Here is a 20,653-nt window from a genome sequence, read left to right on the forward strand (position 1 = left end):
CAGTGGGAATTGTTCGACTCCGATTTGACACGGTTCTGCAGAATTCCAGCGTATGTGTTGCCGTGAACGACGATAAAATATTAGACGTGAACTGCATGTAATAATATCGATAGTGAATGTAAAATAATTTCCGTGTTGTATATAAAAATGTATTAAAAATTCTTATTTTGCAAATTTCATCTCTGCTTCATATTTAGAAAAGATTGAAAAGAATATGTCCATATTCTGTGATCCTTCGTATTTGTATTCTATGCTTTAAATTCATGCATACCTTAAAATTACGATTAGACCAGGACGACATATGCAGCGATTTGCCTCGTTTTAAGTAGATCCAACCACGCGCGCCGCGCCGTCTGGTCAGCCACGATGCGTCTACCTCTGAGTCTACTTATAACAAGCTGAATTGAACTCTCATACAATACTGTTGCACCAAATCGTTTACGAAAGAAATATAGAATTTTCTAAAAATCTCACTAGAGCATAAATGACTCACGCAAAGCACGATGTAGTAAACGGTTGGCAAGAAGTTGCGGTGAAATTCAATCGTTGACCAAACTGTGGTTGAATTTGTGAAACGCTGGTCTTACGACGCGCCAAACCGTGCCTTTGAAACGCGGAGAGGCGGTTTCACGATACTCGCGAGCGAATTGAACACGGGTGCAGGGTTTAACGCGGGGCACGCGATTTAGCTTCTACAAGCAACGCTGCCCGGAACAATTCACAGCGGTTTCGTTCCACGGTCGGGTACTTTTTGCCAACCGCGCGGAGATTATCGCGATTTCGAAGTTACGCACTTTTCGAACCGCTTCGCGTGTTCAATAAACTTCATTAGAACCTAGCCGGCTGGCGGGCTCTCGGAAACGCCAGCGGAGAGAAAAAGTTCGGCCGCTCGATCGGCGCAGAAAACTCCGGCCGCTTTCGAAATAGCGGGCACGCGTTTCAGGGATAAAAAGCGGCAGGCTTGATCGTTGCTAAATCAAAAAAGCAGGTGCAGTGACATCAAACGTGACCAGCGAATTCTGCGGAACCGTGCTGCGTTTCAGGTGTTCGAGCAAATTTTGCACACCGCGTTATAGCGTTTGTTTTACCCCCCGCGCGTTTATTGGAAATGCACGAAACTAGCGAAACCGGTAGAAAACATAACGCGAACACGAGCCACTAAACGAGATGCAGAGTTAATTGCTGGTGCACCATCGTACGAACGGCACTCTATAGCGTTTCGAAGTCGTTAATTTCACTCGATGGATTAATAAACTAACTGATATTACGGTGATTCGTGACCGCTTATCGTATTATCGAATTATCGAGTCTGACGGCGGCTAGACTCTAATTATTAACTTGGATAATATTAATACGTTTTATATATATATGGAAGGGATAAAGGAATTTCTTTGAGTTCAGTTGCACAACTGGGATGGTTAGATTTGACTAGCGAGGCGTCCAATTTCCGTCCAACTGAAGCGGAACCGAACATTCTTTAAACGTAAAAGTTTTTGCTTCCAGCATTTCAGCAGCAAAGAGAAAGACGTGTCAAAAAAATAAATGGTTCCGCGAAAACTAAGAAAGCCGAACAAATTTTATAAAATTGCAGCAAAACTGAACGTCTGGTAACAAAAAGTAGCTGCTACCGCGCATACTAAATATTTCTACTTTGCATGTGTACTGAGAATTTGGCAAAGAAAGGTAACGCAATTTTTAGCCTTAGCATTTACGAAAAAAGATCTCGCATACCGCGAATATAACAATACTTCGGTTTACAACTCTTGGCACCTATATTCCGTAATTGCGTATGGTTGAGAAACGTCTAAAAAAGTTGAAGGAATTTTCAAGTATCTCCATCACACGACAAATCACTATTGATATAAGACGTGGCACAACGTTAATACTCACGTTTTCAATTAAACAATAACTACAATATGCATTACAGCTTAAACTTGTTTAAATTGCTCGCTAAGAAAAAGCTTCTATTGCACAGAGAGTACTGCCGCTACATTAGCGCAGAGTATTAACCGCGTTTCTTGTCCACATTAAGTGGCTAATCGTCAATTATGAAAATAGCTACCGTTAGAAAAAGGAAAAAAACGGGAAAATACAATCTATGCGTTCAAAGAATATTTATACCGGCGTGTAGCACGAGGCAACGGACAATACCCGTTAAATTGCATTCCAGAGGCACGACTCAAGGTCCGTCACGGAAAAGTGCAAGGCACTTTTAACAGACCTGCATAAGTCTCGTGACCCCAAGTGCATATGCACATTTACTACTTTATGTCGCAGATATTATCATGGTTCGATTGAAAGCTCGATTAGATTGAAATACATCGAATGATTAATTGTTTATAAAGCATTCCTCCGCGCTATTTAAGTATTAATCGCTACGCTCAATTACGATTCGTAACAACTAACTTTAAACTCAGATTAACCCTTGATGTTACGCCACTGATTTTGAATAAGAATAAAAAAAAATATCATCGATTCTGGACACGTTGAACCCCTGCTGTACTTTGTAATTATAACCAAGCTGCGGTAAAAGCTGGCCTTGTACACGGATTAATCTAATATCGTTTCGAACCAATTAGAAGTAAATTGGGAACGACGGTGGAAGCCGTATACCAACTTAATAAGTTTTCTCTGTGTCACATGACTGAATGTGTTGCGTGGGAGCACGAAGAAGTCCAATTGATTGTAGAACAAGTTTCCCAGACGGCGAAGGCTACCCACGAAAGGGAGCTACATCGTCGTGCAAATTACATAACATACATTCATTCTTTTTCTAATTCTTTTACGTACGTACTTCGAAGATCGTCAAGTCTCTGTTAGCGTCGATTCTTGTGAAAGGATAGCACATGCGTCCAGAGTCTTTATATCCTTGGGCATCAGAATCTTTATCAAGAGTCTCGGAGTGCCGATACCAGAGATTTATATTCATTATCGGGCTGAGAGTCAGTGGTAACGAATATAGGATTGCACGACGAGTTCTAAGTGTCGCGGATATTATGTTTAGAGATTCGGATAGATTCCTATTACTGGTCGCTGAAACGCTACCCCGTGGCTCGACGTCGTATTGCTACGAGGCACATGTAGAACGATAAAGTGTTCTCGAAGGATCTGGCCACGAAGGGGGAAGGTGACGAACCTTCTAGTAAGAGGATCATGATGAACTCCTTGGTACTTATTCCAGAATCTAAGGGCGAATAACATACGCGAAAGAAAAAAGGGAGAATATCTGACTTGTCGATATCAAATGTAGGTAAAGCTTCCATAACATGATGATTAAGCTGTCTAAAAAAGAGATGATTAAACTATCTAAATATTTTTATTAAAGGTATCGATAATTGCCTAGTATTTAGTGCAGCTAACAGCTTTCAACATAAACCGTTCTGCAAGTATTTGCTCTTTCAACACTTCGATCAAAGAACATCGTCCTCTCTTTTCTCGCAATCGTTGAAACTAAAACAAAATGGCGTCATCATATCCTTCTGGTCGGTACAAAACCCGAAATCTAAGTTGACACCTAGAAATAATCTAAACTAGTGTTTAATTAACACTCCACATTAGTATTATCCCTCGATGCGTACATATCAGAAAAAAAGGAGTGCTATGCTAAACATGCTACACTCGCTAAATGTTGAAAAAAAGCTACGAAAATATTGATTTTTATGTTACTTGGCAAAATAATTTTGCGAAATTGTTTGAAAATCGGTGCATTACAGCCATCGCTAGGAGGAACGGCTGGTGACTCTCGAGCGACGCGGCGGTCAGCCGATCGAGTCACGAGAGTTGCACGATGCGCTGCGTGGCATCTCGCGCTACATCTCGGGGCTCGATTCAAGGACTGCATCGTGTTAAAGTTCACCACGCTCTCGTGGTCCGGAGAACGTGCTATCGTGACTGCGGCGGGCGCAAGAAGTGCATCGTCGGCACGTTGCGGCCACGTAACACTGCTATCTCCTCACGTGACCGATACTCGTTACAAGTCGCGCCGTTATTGTCCCCGCAGCCAATTAGAAGCATCTAAGAAATAAGGGTAACCGAGTTCTGAGCTGTCTGAGCCGGAGCTCCGTTGGAATTCTCTTCTTCTATCTGATGTCTGTTTACTCGAGCGTCCTGAAGGTCGAGTTGCAAATTGGAGAACGTGGGGAACTGAAAGCTTTTTCTCACGAAAGGTCATCTGCAACGAATTCAAAGGAGTTCTCGCGAACGTTGCCGCGATCGTAGGTGGCTCGTTCACGATACACTCGATCACTGGGAGAGTTTGGGAGCGTTTCTATGCACTCTCTTCTCCTTCTTCTTCGAACATCGATTGAAGGAATATAAAGTTATTGGTAAATGTTCGATAAAATATATAATTTTCAGATTTTTATAATATTTTGTTGTTTTCCAAAGGAAACTGATATCGAACTTCGATATCGAAAGATTTATTGTGCATCCAAACTGGAAGTTGTTACACCTGTATAGCAAGGTTTACCAGGTGGTGTTCGCCGACACGTTCTTTCTCACCTTTTGGCACAAGTTTTCTGATAACAATCAATACACACTACGTGGAACATTTACAAGACGATATAACAAAATATACGAAGCGACCGAGCAGTATAATGTCCGCGTCGGAAAATCATGACTCCATAATCCTTATCTTTTCAGTGTAAATCTATGCAATTTCTGACTCTCTCCGTTTATCGCACGCACCCCCCACCGACGTTCCGGTTTTCGAGGTAAAAGTCGTTACTTCGCACACGCTTTCATGATCGCACTCAAATGTATACGCGAATTCACGATGGGTCAAATTAAACGAGACGTATGAAATTCTTGGAGTGAAAATATGACTTGTAATCGGTCGTGATCACGATGAATAGACGCAATAAAAACGCATAAATGTACTTTGGTACTATAAAAATACACGAAGAATTTCAAGCAATAATTTGGAAAAGTTATAGTCACTTCTTGAACTTTCTGAATACTTAAAAATTTTGTAGCGAAAGAATTTAGATGCATTCCTTTACAACTCATTGATTTTAGATCTTTTCTTAATTACCTATGAGATCGTCTGAATAATAACATAAAAGAAATTGATTCTGAAATGAAATTGTGTTCTCAAATATTCTATCTTCGCGATCTAATTCATGCGAAGACCTTCATTAATTGGAGGAACTTAATTGTACGCGGATTTTAACGACATCTTTAAGAATCGAAAGGCACCGGTTACGCGGGCCATACAATCTTCCACGGTAGAAATTAAACGCTACAGAAGACAATAATATTTTATGTAATCGCATTCGACGCTGTAATGCAACGCGAACTTTGTAATGAGCCACGATCCCCATTGGAGTCGACTGTCTTAATTGCTGAGCCGTTGATTACTACCAGCCTGTAATGCATTCTAAATCATCGCGTCGACGGCTCATTTGTATCTTTGTACGTATTACAAGTGGTGGTAACAATGTTTTGCAATCGTATCGATTAAAAAAATTCTTAGAAACGCAGCAGCGGCAATTCCGAAGAGTAATCGAATAAATACGCCCTCTATATCTGTGTACATCTAGTAATTAGCACTTATTCGAACAAACTGAACGTTCGAATCGTTGATGAATAATTCATATCCAATATATATTCACATGTTACACTTTCGTGTATTATAAAACAGACTACTAAATTATTAAAGAGCGATATTTGAATCACAATTCAAGACAACTCTTTCTTCCTCTAACAAATGTTAAAATTTAAGTTGCTAAAATAAAACCATTTTCAAGCAAAGATCTAAATATCGTACACGCGATACCACGTTACTCGATCCTCCTCGTTATGCACGGCGGCACAAATAAAATGCGTTAATAGAACTGTTAAAACGCAACGCGAACGATTACGACATCAGGCGTAGAGCAAATATTTGCTCCGTTCAAATAATAAATCACTACCCATCATCGGCAGCTATTCATCGGTTTAAAATTAGAATGTTTCCGCTCTACATACACGGGGCACCGTATTCACTTACCGAAACATTACTCATTAGGCCGGTGGCGTACGCAAGGATGCAGACGAGCGTTACACAATAAGCCGCTATTGATAATCGACAGTGACAAACAGGGTCAGAACGAAAGGAATGGGCAGCGTTCGCGGCGACTTGCCTCTGCTGTCCGATCGTGGGTGTAATGGTATCCGGTAGTAATATAACGGCGATATATGGGAGCGTGCATATTTTTCCAATTTCGCGTCACGGCGACGTGTCGCTGGATAATTCTTCTGGCCGCGCAAGATCAAGGGGATCTGGTTTTCCGCCGCGATAGGCGCAGTTTCAAGTGTATTCGTTGCCCGCACAGCCCGCGTTCCCGGCATTTGCATGAAACCGCGTCTCGTGACGAAGAGCACGACGTCGAGCGGCTCCAGTCATTGCGCTCGCCGCGGATCTTATCCTTTAACCCTTTGCACTCGAGGCCTTTTTCGCTCGCGCGAACCAGCAACTCGAGGCGATTTCGGCCAAACTGGGCGAACACATTACAAGTAATTGAAAAACATTTATAAGCAAACAAACGTATATAAATAATAAAATTTCACTAGTTTATTCATTTATATGTCGAAAACAAGAAATTTTAGTAAGTATTACAAAATTTTAATGAATATTACACTCTGTAATTAGTTTTGGTGTGATATTTTGTGAAACAATATCCAAGATGCATCCTAGGTTTGTCAGGACACGTATCACAGTAATACGGAGTTTCCCGCCTACCTCCAGGCGTGTTGCGGTCAGAAAAAACCTTACAGTCCCTTTTTGGCTCTTTTAGCATTACGTGGAGCTTCCCGTTTAATCAGATTTCATCGAAATGCGACGTAGACGCTTGCTCTCGTTGCTGGCGATACGACCCTCTTAGTTGTTCGACAAGTGTTTTCAAAAATCGTAGATGGCTCAGTGGCTTTTCCCCTTTTTTGTTTTTTTCTAGTTTATACAAAATATATGAATTCCGTCGTCTTACACCTCTTACTATATCACTATCTTCACCACTGGATTCTTTCGCTTCGCGGCGTAATCCGCCGGAAGTCGATGTAAGTTCACCATCCCAAGCGGCAAAATCGAATTCGTCCGAACTCCAGTTGATCTGATCATCCTCCATATTTGTAGGGTTCAAATACTTTTTAGATACTATATTTACTGCCAAGACTGTTTCAAACGAATGCTACGCTGAGACTAACTAAATTGGGCTAAGATTAGGCTACAATGTAAGCAGAGCCTAGTCCACGAAAGTACTTCCGAGAAAACCATCTTATCGCATATTGTAAATAAGGAAATCCAGTTACAAAAGACCATAGCGTCGTAGCAGCGTAGTCCGATTTAAAGTTTAAAAAACACTCGGGCGCCGCAGCAGCGTGGCTCGAGTTTTCACTTCGAATCGGCCGGGCGCCGTATCGGCGCCGCTCGAGTTGCCACCTCGAAACGGCCGGGCGCCGTATCGGCGCCGCTCGAGTGCAAAGGGTTAATCACCCAGCGCGCCGCGCAAGCGGATTCTTAGATACCGATCGTCGCGTTCTCTCACCGGTCACCCATTATGCATATGCGCCCTGAACAATCGCGGTTTATAGCCACGTAGAGGCGTTAATGCGCGACAATCGTTTCTTGTGAAATCTGCTTGCATACCGCGGATTCTGCCACGAATATATTCGGTCAGCTTCGAAAAATACGCGAAATAGGAAGCGTTATGGTTCTTTCGATATTGTGCTGGAGTATCAGATGAGAAACGATCGTAATAACTCGTGATTATCGATTCATCTGTTGGTTGTCAGAGATACTACTTTATATTCTGTGACAGAGGGTGAAAGGATTCGAAGTTTGAGCAAACACATTGCACGCAATCAAATCCAAGGGCGTGTAGATGAAACTAGACCGTTTAATAATTTGGTCAATGTCATCTCTGGGAAAGTTTTACTTTCTCCCGAAAGTAATTCGTACTGTCTAGCGTACGATTACCAGAAACGAAGTTAAACTGCGGAACCTTGACTCGTTACTCGTTCTACATACCCCTTGCATCTGTTTGACAGTGCTCTCCAAAGAATTATTAATAACGTGCCTAGAGAATGTCATAAATGGATAATGTTCATTTAATTGGATACGATTTTTCTCGAATTTGTGTAATGTATGCTCGCGTAGTCGATGTTAATAATATTGCACATTATGTTAAGTAGAATCGAAACTTGAGCAGACACAAGTGGCACGGTTCTTATCGTACCAAAACAAGCTAAATGATATAGAATAAATTACATTCGTCGGACGCGTTGTTTCCACCGAGGAAATCAAGTTGGAAATAACGTTAAGTACCTACCGGTGCCAGTAGGGGTGCATTTCTTCAGACGCAATCAACGTTTACACCGACAAAGATTGTCTAATAAATATCGCGGCAATGCGCTCGAATCGGAACATATTTTACTCCTTAATCACATGCTCCGTACGTATGAAATTCATTAATCATAGTTTAACGTGCTTTCGCATTACCACGGCGGTGGCTCGAAGTCACTCGATCTCTGTGAAACGCGTTCCAGAAAAAGCCAACGGCGTGCTCACCTCGACGATGGAAGGGTTATCGAACACGGCCGTTCTTGACACGCGAATTTATGCTATGTCAACAAATTTATGAGATCGTATCGGTCAACGACGCACAGCGCCTTTTTTCCAGCCCGGCTGGTATCACTTCGTACACATGCATCACCGCTCACCGTTTCTTTCACCCTCTCACTGTCCCAATATCGAACGGCTCTCCAAGTAAAAAGTGACCGAGTGGCGCGATACACTTTAAACTGTCTCCTACTTAATTGAGAAATAACAGACAATTTTCCACCCGTTAAGGTATCGCGAACGTTCACCTTCGTCCAGCAGGAAGAATGCGATCTTGCGTTGGAGAAAAAAAAAAACGATCGTGCCCGGTTTCAGATCATTTTAATTGATCATGCACCTAGTTACGTACCGGGCCTAATTCCTAAGTTTAATTCCACGATTTTTAACCACGCGGCAAGCACCTTGCGACTTTACTCGTCGATGCTTCGAATATCTGGTGTAACAAGATTTGCGATCTTCCAGATTTTCATATTTAATACACTTTCTCAAGTTATTCGTGAAAGGAGGGTGAACATTTATGTTTATTTAGGAGTTAAAAGAGAATAACGTTATGAAATGTTAACGGGAGACGTTAGCTAACCGAGAATACGTGTATCGATGAAGAAAGTGGCATTAAAGTCGCATAAACTTTAGTGCATGTTACAAAGTCCCATTATATGGACGCAAAACGTGAGATTTTACTATCGATAAACAATGTTGTAATCCGAAACGTTGCGCACGGGTACGCAATTACTCGGGCGAACATTAAAACAAAACAATTGGTGACAAATGTAACGGATAGCGTGGGTGTGAATTTTTTAAGATGCCCAAGGAATTACTCATTGTCTCTCCCTCTTTGTCCGCCTACCAGCCTAAGCGTGACTGCATCTTTCTGCTCAAGGATGACTAGAACGTAGAAGCCCGACATGCACGAGTGGTGATCGTTCGACCCGGAGTCTCAACTTGTTCTCTGCATTCGGAGGCGGTTAAAGGTAATATCCGATGGCATTAAAGGCTCGACGTAGAACGATAAGAAAAGAGACGTTCCAATTCAACGTTATACGTCATACCAACCTCAAAACGATAGCCAAGATTAATCAATTATGCGTGACTTTGAAAAATTGGTGTAATGTATTTTTCATTATGATTTGTGATAATTTTAGAAGATGGTATCGAGGTGGATAAAATTTGTATTTCAAATTTAAATCATATTATAAAAGAAATTAGAAAAATTTATGAAAATAGCGCTTTGAGTTAGATCAGGCAAAAAGTAATTACCATAGTGTATATATTTTCAAACGAGACCTTCGCAAGACTTCCTCATAGAAATATATTTCTATATCGAGCAAAGAAAAGTGAAAGGAAAATGAAAGCCATACTTGTCGGTGTGTTTTATGGAAAGTTTGAAACTGTACAACTTTTAACTCTGGCGCTTTAATGAAACCAAAGAAAATCGCGCAAATACAGGAAGTTGACGAAACACGATGATCGGTTGGGCGTGGACGGTGGCGAACAAGGAGATGCACGTAATCTCTCAATTTCACCCGAAGGGAAGCGTTATAAGACCTACATTACGACAGTTCTCTTTTTTTTTCTTACACCGACAGGCGGCGCATTCTCTGTGCCCGGGAATGGAAAACGTTGTAACGAAACTCGTCAATCGACGTCTCCCCACGTCCTTTCGATCGCGTAGTTTCCATTTTACTTAGCAATTGATATTTGCCAATGTTACGAAACTTTACAGTTCACCCGCATATCGACCAACGTGGGTACGAAATTCAAGCGCTGGCTTGAAAGCGAATTAATCTTTGTACAACGCGAATTGTTTCGCTCGCGTTTACTTTTAAACCATCCACTGTTTTTGAGTCGAGGCTGTATCCCGTATGGTATTCGACATTTTTGTATACACGTACAAATATTTAACATTTGTGCGAAATTGCATAGCTGCATCGTCCAGGTCCAATAGAAAAAGTTCACATTTTTCAGCTAAGACGACTCAAGCAAATCCATCAAAACTTCATTACCTATGTACCGAGCAGTACCATTAATAATGTCTCTGGACATTAATGAAAGGTGTACTTTTCACAAACCTGATTTCTCCGAATAAAGTATCATTTGAAATGCAATTGCGAATGCTGGTCCAGGCTCGAAAAATCCGGCGAGTCTAGATTAATACATATTTCTTTGGAATCGGGTACTTTCGTAAAAACAAAAAGATTATGAAAAGTCTCGTAACCAGATACATTTATTATAAGTATTAATCAAATTTGTACTTATATAATGGGGCGGAAAAATTATTTGTTCCAGGAATTAACCGTTAAAAACGGATGGCTGTCAATCACGGCATCTGTTCCGTCCCGACACAATCGGTTTTTACGCAGATGCCTGCGAACTCGATCCCACTGATCACCAGGATCGCAACGACACCATTTATATCAACTAGATAATGGCTTAATAGCAGAAGAAATGGTAACATTAACCCTGCCCGTCTGAAATGCGGGTGTCGGCACCTGTTCCTTATAAATCAATTGTCGGCCCGTAAACAGAATGGTAAATTCAAGGCGGCGAAATAGAACCGCATTCCGATCAGCAAAGAGTCCAATGTCCTGCAATTTATAAGTGGTTTCCGTGGGTAATTGCTTATCAGCCGCGGAGAGTAAGATCGGCCTAGAAAGCGGTTCAACCTCGACAATATGAGCCATTCCAGAATCCTGATAAATCATTGTAATAGGTACAAGGCATATACTTTATAAGTGCACATACAACCAATCGCAAAAATATACCATATTAATATATAATGGGCTCTACTTAATTTTATTCGCGAACACGAGATAACTTTTGTGGACCGTAAAATTTGAAGAAATAATAATGTGAATATTATAAAAGAATTTAAACTATCAAATATATTCAAGTTATATAGCTAAGGCTTGAAGCAAAGAGAGTGTACTGTTATTAGTGTACTTCTGTAGTCGACTGTACATATATGGAGACACACGCATTTGCAATCGAAACGTGTAAGATCTGTACTGTTACGCACATGCGTGATCAGCATATTCATATTTCTACGCTACGCGCACATGAAGAAATAAACGCTTTAATAGCGTCATTATTGTTTGTTATAACACATGACGTTTACTTATACCAGATAAGCACGCATTCAACTTCTTTCTACTATACACGCATTGCTGTGCACTTGAAAAATATCCGTGGCAGCACGTGCTCGATTATCTCATGTGATTGGCAATTTTTCTATTACATATACTAGAACGAAAGTAAACTGAAGTTAATCGCACGAATACCTTAATGGAAGCGACGGAACAGCGTACTCGCGCAGTAATTACTAGCCGCGACGTTATTAACTCTTTCGACGACCAAATAACGAAAAAATTGCTCGTCGAACCATCGAGATTGCGGTAAACGAACATTTCCCACCATATAAGCGTACCTCGTCAAAACTGGCACAGTCGCGATCGCAGGCGTCAACACAGTCCCCCGCGTAGCATTGAGTTCTGTAGCCGCGCGCGGCTCAGTTTCCATGATACGTTGTTCGACGAATACCTTCGAACGTTTTCCACTGGCGAGCGTCCAGCCGTTCCAGACGAAGAGTATCTCGAGCGTTTTGACCAAAAACGACGTCGTCGCGCGTTTCATGTATATTTCATCGCGTACCGCGACGAAAGCACCGGGAAATCTGCGCATTCCCTCGCCGCGGTGAGACAAGCCGCGCTTGACCGGTGCACGTGACCGTGCTCGGCTCCGCGCGCCGCGCGTCACGTGCATCGGACAGTGCACCGGCTGCCACGCTCTCGTGCACGTGAATTCTGCATAAAGGTGCAACGGTATCGACGCTTTCGTACCGCGACGGAAATCGGGTCTGCTCGAGCTCGTGCCGCTTGCCGATCCGATTAACAACGTCCGTGGCAATTTTTCAATTCGAACCGTGATATTTCTCATTCGCGAGTAACGCGATAGCGCTTTGAATCTATTTTTTTTCTTTTTTTTTTGGTCGAAATTGTTCGATGTTCGATGAGTAACATTTTGCGCGTTACTTGTGGATGATTTGCGAATGTACAGATGCACTTTTGGTGTGCGAAATGATAGAAACTAATCGAATTTGAGTAAATAAACGAACGATGAATCTTGATTTAGCGATTGTGTTGAGATCGCTGAGAAGGCTGCTGCCATAAATGGAAAGCATTGGTTCGTAACAAGGAATAGAAATGATCTTTATCGACAGCTGTATTCATGTCGACGTATCAAGTTATTGATTGAAGTATCGTATCATTTATTATAATATTTGAGACATTCCATACATGTTGTTATCGTTGTTGAACATTTTCCATTAGCGCGGAGCAGATATGTATACTTGTCATGTCAAGTTCGAAGACTGGTATAATGTATGCTACGATCAGGATTAAGTGATTGTTCCTGACAAACACACGTATATAACGTCGTGCTTATTGGAAATTTTTCACTGGAAATATTTTTATTAAATTCTACACGTTGTATTTATTATGAAAATATTAAATTGTATTAGAAAATAAATTCAGTTTAGAAAGAACGTGATGGTTAGAATTTGTGGTATCTTCCTAATTAACGAAGAATTTCCAGGAGGAAGTGTTTTCTCATAATAAAACATCAGTATGCACGATAGAGTTTAAGATAGCATCTATTCATGCCTTTGTTCGAAAACAAATTGATCCTAATCGCCTGAATGAGAAGAAAGTTCCTGAGCAATTAACGATGCTCGAATCGCGAACCATCGTGATTTATCGCATTGTTCGCAGCGCAATTTAGTAAGCCTCGCACGATCGGCGTTGAAAATTTGTCAAATTTCTATAGCCACGCGGATACTTGTCCGCGATCGAACACAGTTATTTACCTTTTACGCGAAGAACAGCGAGAGCCTTGCCAATCCACGTCGCTCCCTTTAAAATGGTACGTAACGACGCTTCAAGTGATGCAATCCAATCAAGAAAATCGAACTTCCGCAACGGCACTGATTTCTTTTCACCGTGGAATCGAGAATAATTTCTTTCGGGTAGTTTCACAAGCGAAAATGGAAAGAAAGAAGAAACGGATTTACCTCGGGGCTATATAAACGATAGTGAACGAATCGCGATCTAATAATTGGTAAGAAAGAATGCGTCATACTTGCGAAAAGGATAAAAAGTATATTAGTAAACTGGTGAAACGAACCCGTGTTTAGCCCCCTCTACGATAAATCACCGTAAAAATATAACGACCGCTTGGCGATGTTAATTGCTGGAATGAATTCGATTCGCATGGTCCTTTGGGGACTCCTTCTGGTTCCGTACAATGCTCGATCGTTTCTCTGTAAATCTACGGGCCACGTCGAAACTAATAATATTTTCTATATCGTAGAAAGTCGACGTTTAAATCAACGCACTAACTATGCTCGATAACGCTTGGGCGTTGTCGCGCATTCGAAAAGTCCCCTGGGCACAGGATTCCGTTCGAACCACGAAAACGCGAGCAGGAAGAATAGCGAGCAACTCGATCGTTTGCTGGATAATACTGGCTCGATAAAAAGCACTTATAGTTGGAGTCCATTTATCTGAATCTGTCCTCGTACGAACTGTTCGCACGTATGTCGTTCACTTCGAAACATGTGCGATTTTTTAAACGAAAAACCAATATATAATATAATTTCAGTGGTTTCAAACCACAGGGTTGATTATTGTTGTTTATAAGATATTTACAACCATTTAAAAAGAAAGTTTTATATTCGTGTCAAGGAACGTTTAGCTGTTAAGAGAAATTAAGAATTCGTTCTATTTAATCGAAACAAACCTTGTACAACGTGTTTAAGCGACTCGAATGTAATGTTTTATCGTTTTTCTAGTGTTTATTTATTTCTAATGTTTAAAATGTCGATCGATTTTTCTGCAAACTAAAGTGCAAGCGCCTCCTATTATAGGAGCGCACCGGTTCCCCCACTGCGTGCGATCTTGCGTCGACACCCGGCAGTAGTACAGGTAATGGGAGTCCGGCAGTAGATTCAGTAAGGCTCGACGCAGACGAGCAACTTTTTGACGTGCGCGTGTATGTCTTTCTTTCCGTTCGGCTGAAAAAGGGAAAAGGAACACGTACGCTTGCGTGTCACAAAGTCGTTCGTCCGTATCGAGCCTTAACTGGTCATTCACTAAAATTTTGTTCCAGCGAATGGAGTCCTACCGTACACATGTGAGTAGATAGGCACACGCGTGGCTAGATACAAAGACTTACGAGCTCGCGGTCGTTCTTACCTCGCGTTCGCATGCAATTGTTGAGAAAAACGTTCGGACGGCGTGAAAGTGGACAATTTATCATACAGGAATTGTACAATACGTTTCGTGGATCGCATACAGAAATAACGAAATGTACGTGGTCTTTAAAAATAATTGAAGAAATCTGAGGTCAAGCTTAAGCAACGCTACCGTTCGAGCACTTGCTCGAATCGAATAATTGCCCACCGTATTTAACTCGACCCAAATACGTGGGTGACTTACGTTATAGCCCAAGTATAAAATACCTTCGACAAGTACTCATTCGATCGGTTTTGGAAAGTACACGAGTAACTCATGGATATCGCAGCTTTCTCGTACGGCTTTCTGTGCCCGCTTAACAGGAGTCAAAAGCGAATTGCAAAACTTCTTCACGCTGGATGACTGTATCCTTTCGATACAGCCATGGGAAATCTAATGAGCGTGTATAAAACTTTAATAGCTGTATAAATGAACGACGTACACCTTCGTCGACCTCGTTTCCTTATCGTTAAAGCGGTTTTCCATTTAGAAACTTGTACTTCCGGTCGATCCGTAAAGTATATTCGGTGAAACGTTGCACAAAGTAATAAAGAAAAACGGATATCGTTTGTCATTAAAATGAAAGTTGCTGCATTAGAAATTAATGTAATTCGCTAAAAAATGAAGGGAATTCCATTAAAATCGTACAGCTGGGCGATAATGAACGAAATTTTTCTCCGATTATATCAAGCATAATACGCAAATTAGTAATTAGAGATAACCTGGCTGTAACATAGTGTACTCGTAACCTTGGCGATCGGTAGCTGTCGTAAGTGAGAGATAGTAATAGCAAATTTGCATACTGAACGCGGTGAAGGCTCGTGTACGGTAAATTCACTTCCGCGCATTAACTGTGCGCCTTGATTTCGCCAATAATTTACTGGTCCGATACATACATTTTGACACATTACTTCGGTTCCTAGTATGTAATTGATTGTAGATCAATCACGCGTTTGCAAAACACGGCTGGTCGAAACGGTAAAAGAGATTATACAGATGCTTAGCGAAACGTAATTAATTTCGTGCGAATCAGCAGCCAGATGTTATGCGCGTAAGCATGCGGTAAATTTAGGTGAGACTTAATTGACTGTTTTTCCACGATAGCTACCGTTGGAGCTCCATTAAGATATGACATTCGTAACATTAAATCAGTCGAGCGATGTTTATATTTTTTTCATTGTACGCATGATATGCACATTCCTACTATAATTACACTTCGCTCATACCTCTTAGAAAAGAAGATATTTAAAGTAAATCGTGAAGCAAGTGCCCAAATCTAAAAGTGTCTTTAACTCTTGTCAACATATCCGCCCACCAATTCTTCTATCCACCGAGAAACTAACATTTTACATCGTTCTTCATCGTACAGGAAAAGCGCAATGCTTAACTAGGAAAATGCGTTTCGCTATCGCAAACTTTAGCACGTGTTTATAAATATTCTCGACTGCCAGTTAGAACGTGCGAGGTACACGGAATGAAACGTCCACGATGCTTGGCGAAGATTTACAACCGTAGGTGTGTAAAGAGTTGAAAAATATTTTTCTAGGAACCCGCGTCTCTGACCCTCGATGGGAAACGTGTTGAACGGTGGCCTTGTACCGTGCATCATCGAGGATGCAAGAGCCGCGAAGAGGACGCGGCGGTTAATTGACAGGACAGCCGGTCGCGTGAATCGAGTCGAGCGGCTGACGCGTGCACGTGACTCGGTCACACTTCTCCTTCGATGGTATTAACCGGTACGAGGAAAGGCGTGCAACCGCGACTCTCTTTCTTTCTTCGCCGGTTCTCTTTCCCGTGACGATCGGCTGTACGCGGTGAGCACGTGCAGGAGCACGTGGGATCACGTGCGGCACGTGAGCTCCGGCCTCAGCGTGCTTCTGGTGGCATTACTATTATCCTTCGGTGCCCCACATCATCGCTAGTTTCTCCTTCGACGCCTGTCGCTTGTTGCGAGCTTGCGCTTAGAGATGGGATCAAGCGGCCGCCAGGCAAACGTCGTTAAAGTGAAATCCACTTTGAAAGCTATCCGTGGCGCGTCTGTAGCGGAGTGGAATTGAAATGATACGATAAGTGGCTGAAAGTGTGCTGGAGTGTGAATACGTGCATTGTGCATCGATCCTGAATCGAAAGTGTTTCGTTGATTTCACGATAACTAGATTTCAAGTTCGTCTATTTATTTTTTAGTATAATATCCTTCTCGAGTACTGTGAAAATGTATGAAATAGTGTATAGAAATTAGTTACGCGTTCTAACTCGCGATTGACTCGGATTCGCGAGTGGACATCGAACTTGCTCCCATCCCTACTCGCGTCCGTTCGCAACGCCTGTCGCCCTTGCTCCTGAATCGAAGTTCCCTGGGAAAAATGCGCCTCGCAGTCCTTGCCTAGCAGCGTATACGTGCGATGCACGTACGAGCATCGACGACGCGATACCAGCAGAGTGAAACTGGCCAACGGAACTCGTTCACGGATAGTGCACAACTTCCTCGAGTTACTCGCTTGTGTCGAACTTTGCACGCGAACGTTATCAGCCGCGCCGGATAAGGTGCGTGATAGAGTAAATGAGCAGAACAAACGGGAAAGCCGGAAGTGCAACAAAGGACCACTGGTAAGTCTGCGGGGAGCCTTATGAGCCTTATGAATGCGGCTAGTTAATCTGTTTTTTAATCGTTCCAGGTGTTTTACAGAGCAACGACGCGGCGCTTTACGAATTCGGTAGATCAAAGCGCGGAGATTCTAGTTCGAAATGGAAAGTCGCGCATAATTGCATATTAATTTAAAGTAAGTTTCATAAGTCTTGAGAAAGTTCCCGCTTCGTTCGAAGATGTTACGCAATGTCCCTGCTCGATAAAAATACTGATGTTAAAAACAATGAACTCGCGATAAGGGGATATTAAATACGGAATGATAATTAATGCGAAGAAGTCTCCGTGAATTCATGAGTTCCTGTCTCTTCTTTCTCTCGCGATCTCTACATGTACTTCAAAGTCATTGAATGGAAATTGAGCTGACAGAACGAGGAAAAAATAATATTTAACAACTTGCGTATCAGCTTTGTTTAAATGAAAGTCTACATTTAAAAAATTTTGATCTTTTTCAAGAAAATGTTTCTTGAGAGGGTAATGAAGTTCTACTAATTTCAGACTAGCAAAAATGGACGATACTTAAGAGAATCTGTTGCAAAATTGTAATTACTGCAAATGCAACGCTTGTTTCATGACCATACGCGTGGATGATCTAGAAATATTATCAAACACATGTATACGCACCTTCCTTCGTGCAGTAATAAATTAAATAGCCTTAGAAGGACTCTCAACCTTCATTTGAGAGCAACTGGGCCAATTAAAAGCACCCGAGATGTAAACCTATAAAATTTCATGGAAATCTGGCACGATTAGCGACAAGAGTGTTCAATAAAACACGTAACGCCGTTTACAGCGCAAACGCGCGCACACAGTTTATTGCATATCCTTTCGACACTATCTGAACGACTCGTTAAAAGGGTGCAACATTGTTACTTTAAACTGTCGTGAAAACATTGTCGTTAAATTATGGAAATTGTACTTTCTACGGAGAAAGGAAGTGATTTAAAACGTCGAATTGAATATTATCAATAATTTTATCGATAATAAAATTCAACCATAATTAGTTACAGCCAGTGAAACTGGTCGACTAGTAAACCAGTCGTGGACATAAAATTGATATCGAAATTACACGTGGGTAAACAACAGGAAAAACATTGATATTCAGTAACATTTACAGGACCGAAAGAGGCGGGGGACATCTAATATATTTATCGAAAAATAATAGAGAAATCCAAAACTAAATATGAATACCATATTTTGTCATTAATATTATGCTATAAATGCTAAATGTTACTGGCCGTATTTTAAGAAATTTTACAGCTCAGCAGAATAAGTTAGTTCTTTTACAAAAAGACAAAGGACCCAGCCTCTTCACGGAAAGGTTACTTTTACGAAAAGGAAGATGCAAGGACACGCACAGACACAATGGAAGAATCATTCCTATTTTCGTTTCGAGAAACTGTTCGAGAATTCGAGATGAAGCACGAAGAAAGGAAAATGGTGGAGGACGAGCGAAGAAAGGTGACCGCGAGGGGACATTACCGTAACGATTTTGAATACTGTCACGTACTCAGAGGAGACGGCTCCAGTCCCTGTGCGAGATTATCACGATTAGCATCTGTAGAAGGAAGTGTTCTACTTTCGTAAGACCGAAGGAGAAACGAGGAATGGGTAGGGCTGTAATTGTCTGGGATAAAGGTAAACGTAAGGGGCGAGATACACAGGGGAGGAAGAAAGAAGGAAAGCGGCCAAGATTGACGCTCTTGCCAAGTTAATTGCAACGATTACAGCCGGTAAACTTTGCGGATTTTGTACTGCAGATAACCTTACATTGTATTGTATGCGACACGCTTATTTCGATTTCATTGTGTTGATACGAGTTGCATTATTTCGATCAAAACATGTATTTACCTATTAGGATTAATTGTTAACACTTGTTATTTATTAATACCTGTATACTCTGATTAAATATTGTATATTATTATATTAATACAAATTTCAAAAAATACGCGGATTAATTTCGTAAATAGATATAATAATTTTAGTAATAATTAACGATCGAAATAATTTTTATTCTAATTTGTAACTGGCTAATATATCATTTGACTTAATAACTGCACGTGATCACGTGATTAATTCAGGTGAACCATACTTCAGTCAATAAAGATTATTCTTTACGATTATCAAAATTTACTGTACATAAATTTTGTATCATGACATTACTTCACAGTAAACAACTACTCTCGAACATTAATACACATAAATATCATAAAGAAAAGTAATTTCCCTCTATAGTTACATAAAAACACAAATATTTCTGCGGAAATGGTATCCAAAATTCACTGATACAAAGTACAAGTCACTTCTAAACCAAATGCTGCGATTCATTTTAAACAACGATACCAAATGTCAATAGATACACCTCGAAATATCGTAATGCAAATAGACAGCAATTTAACATCGATTGGATAAATAAATTAGCTGACGTACCTGGCATGAGCCTCCCCTGCGGTGGATATCCCGACACCTCCGATCCAACTAACGACACGACGATCAGAATTTTGACAATTGTCATCTCCATTGTCACTCCTGGTCCGAACGGGTCTAGTCACAAATGATAAATGGAGCGCGGCAGGACTATCGAAGCACGAGACGCACCACGAATGACGCGTGACCGAATGTTTTCGTATTCCGAAACTTCCGATTTGTTGTGAAAGGTCGTTCGATTGTCGATCTAAGCCTGCCGTGGCGGTGGTCGGCAGAGCTCCTGCCGCTGTCGTACTGTGCGATAGTCTGGAGGGCCGGCTGGCGCTTTCACTGGTTTTATACGTGCGCAGGAAAGCACTTCTTCTGGAAGGGGGGATCCTACACGAGCCTTTGATACGTTACAGAAGCGTGCTTCTCTAAGAATCATTGTAAAATGCGATGTATTCTACGATTATTCGATACATTGTCGAACATCACGTTAAGTGGACAACCATAGGATCGATAGCTAATTGTACGCGTTGATTTACGTTAAAGAAAATCGTACACTTCACGGATTTTAGCGATGTAGAATTTACGCGTGGATTTTTTGATCCAACTGGAATTGATCTGTGATTTTTCTATTGTAACATTACGAAATACTTCAATTATTCGTCTCGATCTTAACTTAAATTCGACCTTGGATATCTTGTGTACGATTGA

At 41.3% G+C, this 20,653-nt stretch overlaps 1 protein-coding gene and 1 long non-coding RNA gene across 2 annotated transcripts in view; one reads left to right on the forward strand and one right to left on the reverse strand.

Moving 5' to 3' along the window:
• LOC143423855 (uncharacterized) overlaps positions 1 to 20,310 on the reverse strand; it is a 65,971-nt gene extending 45,661 nt beyond the window's left edge. The window contains exon 1 of the mRNA XM_076895461.1: positions 19,958 to 20,310. Within this exon, the coding sequence (XP_076751576.1) occupies positions 19,958 to 20,048 (91 nt within the window). The 5' untranslated portion in view covers positions 20,049 to 20,310. The remainder of the gene's footprint in view (positions 1 to 19,957) is intronic.
• Positions 14,608 to 16,969, forward strand: LOC143423697 (uncharacterized). Its single transcript, XR_013101849.1, has 3 exons — positions 14,608 to 14,766; positions 15,807 to 15,955; positions 16,430 to 16,969. It is a non-coding gene; the product is annotated as an uncharacterized LOC143423697 (long non-coding RNA).
• Positions 20,311 to 20,653: the final 343 nt, after the last annotated feature.

Source organism: Xylocopa sonorina, chromosome 5 (assembly GCF_050948175.1).
Source record: "Xylocopa sonorina isolate GNS202 chromosome 5, iyXylSono1_principal, whole genome shotgun sequence".
In the NCBI taxonomy this organism is placed as follows: domain Eukaryota; kingdom Metazoa; phylum Arthropoda; class Insecta; order Hymenoptera; family Apidae; genus Xylocopa; species Xylocopa sonorina.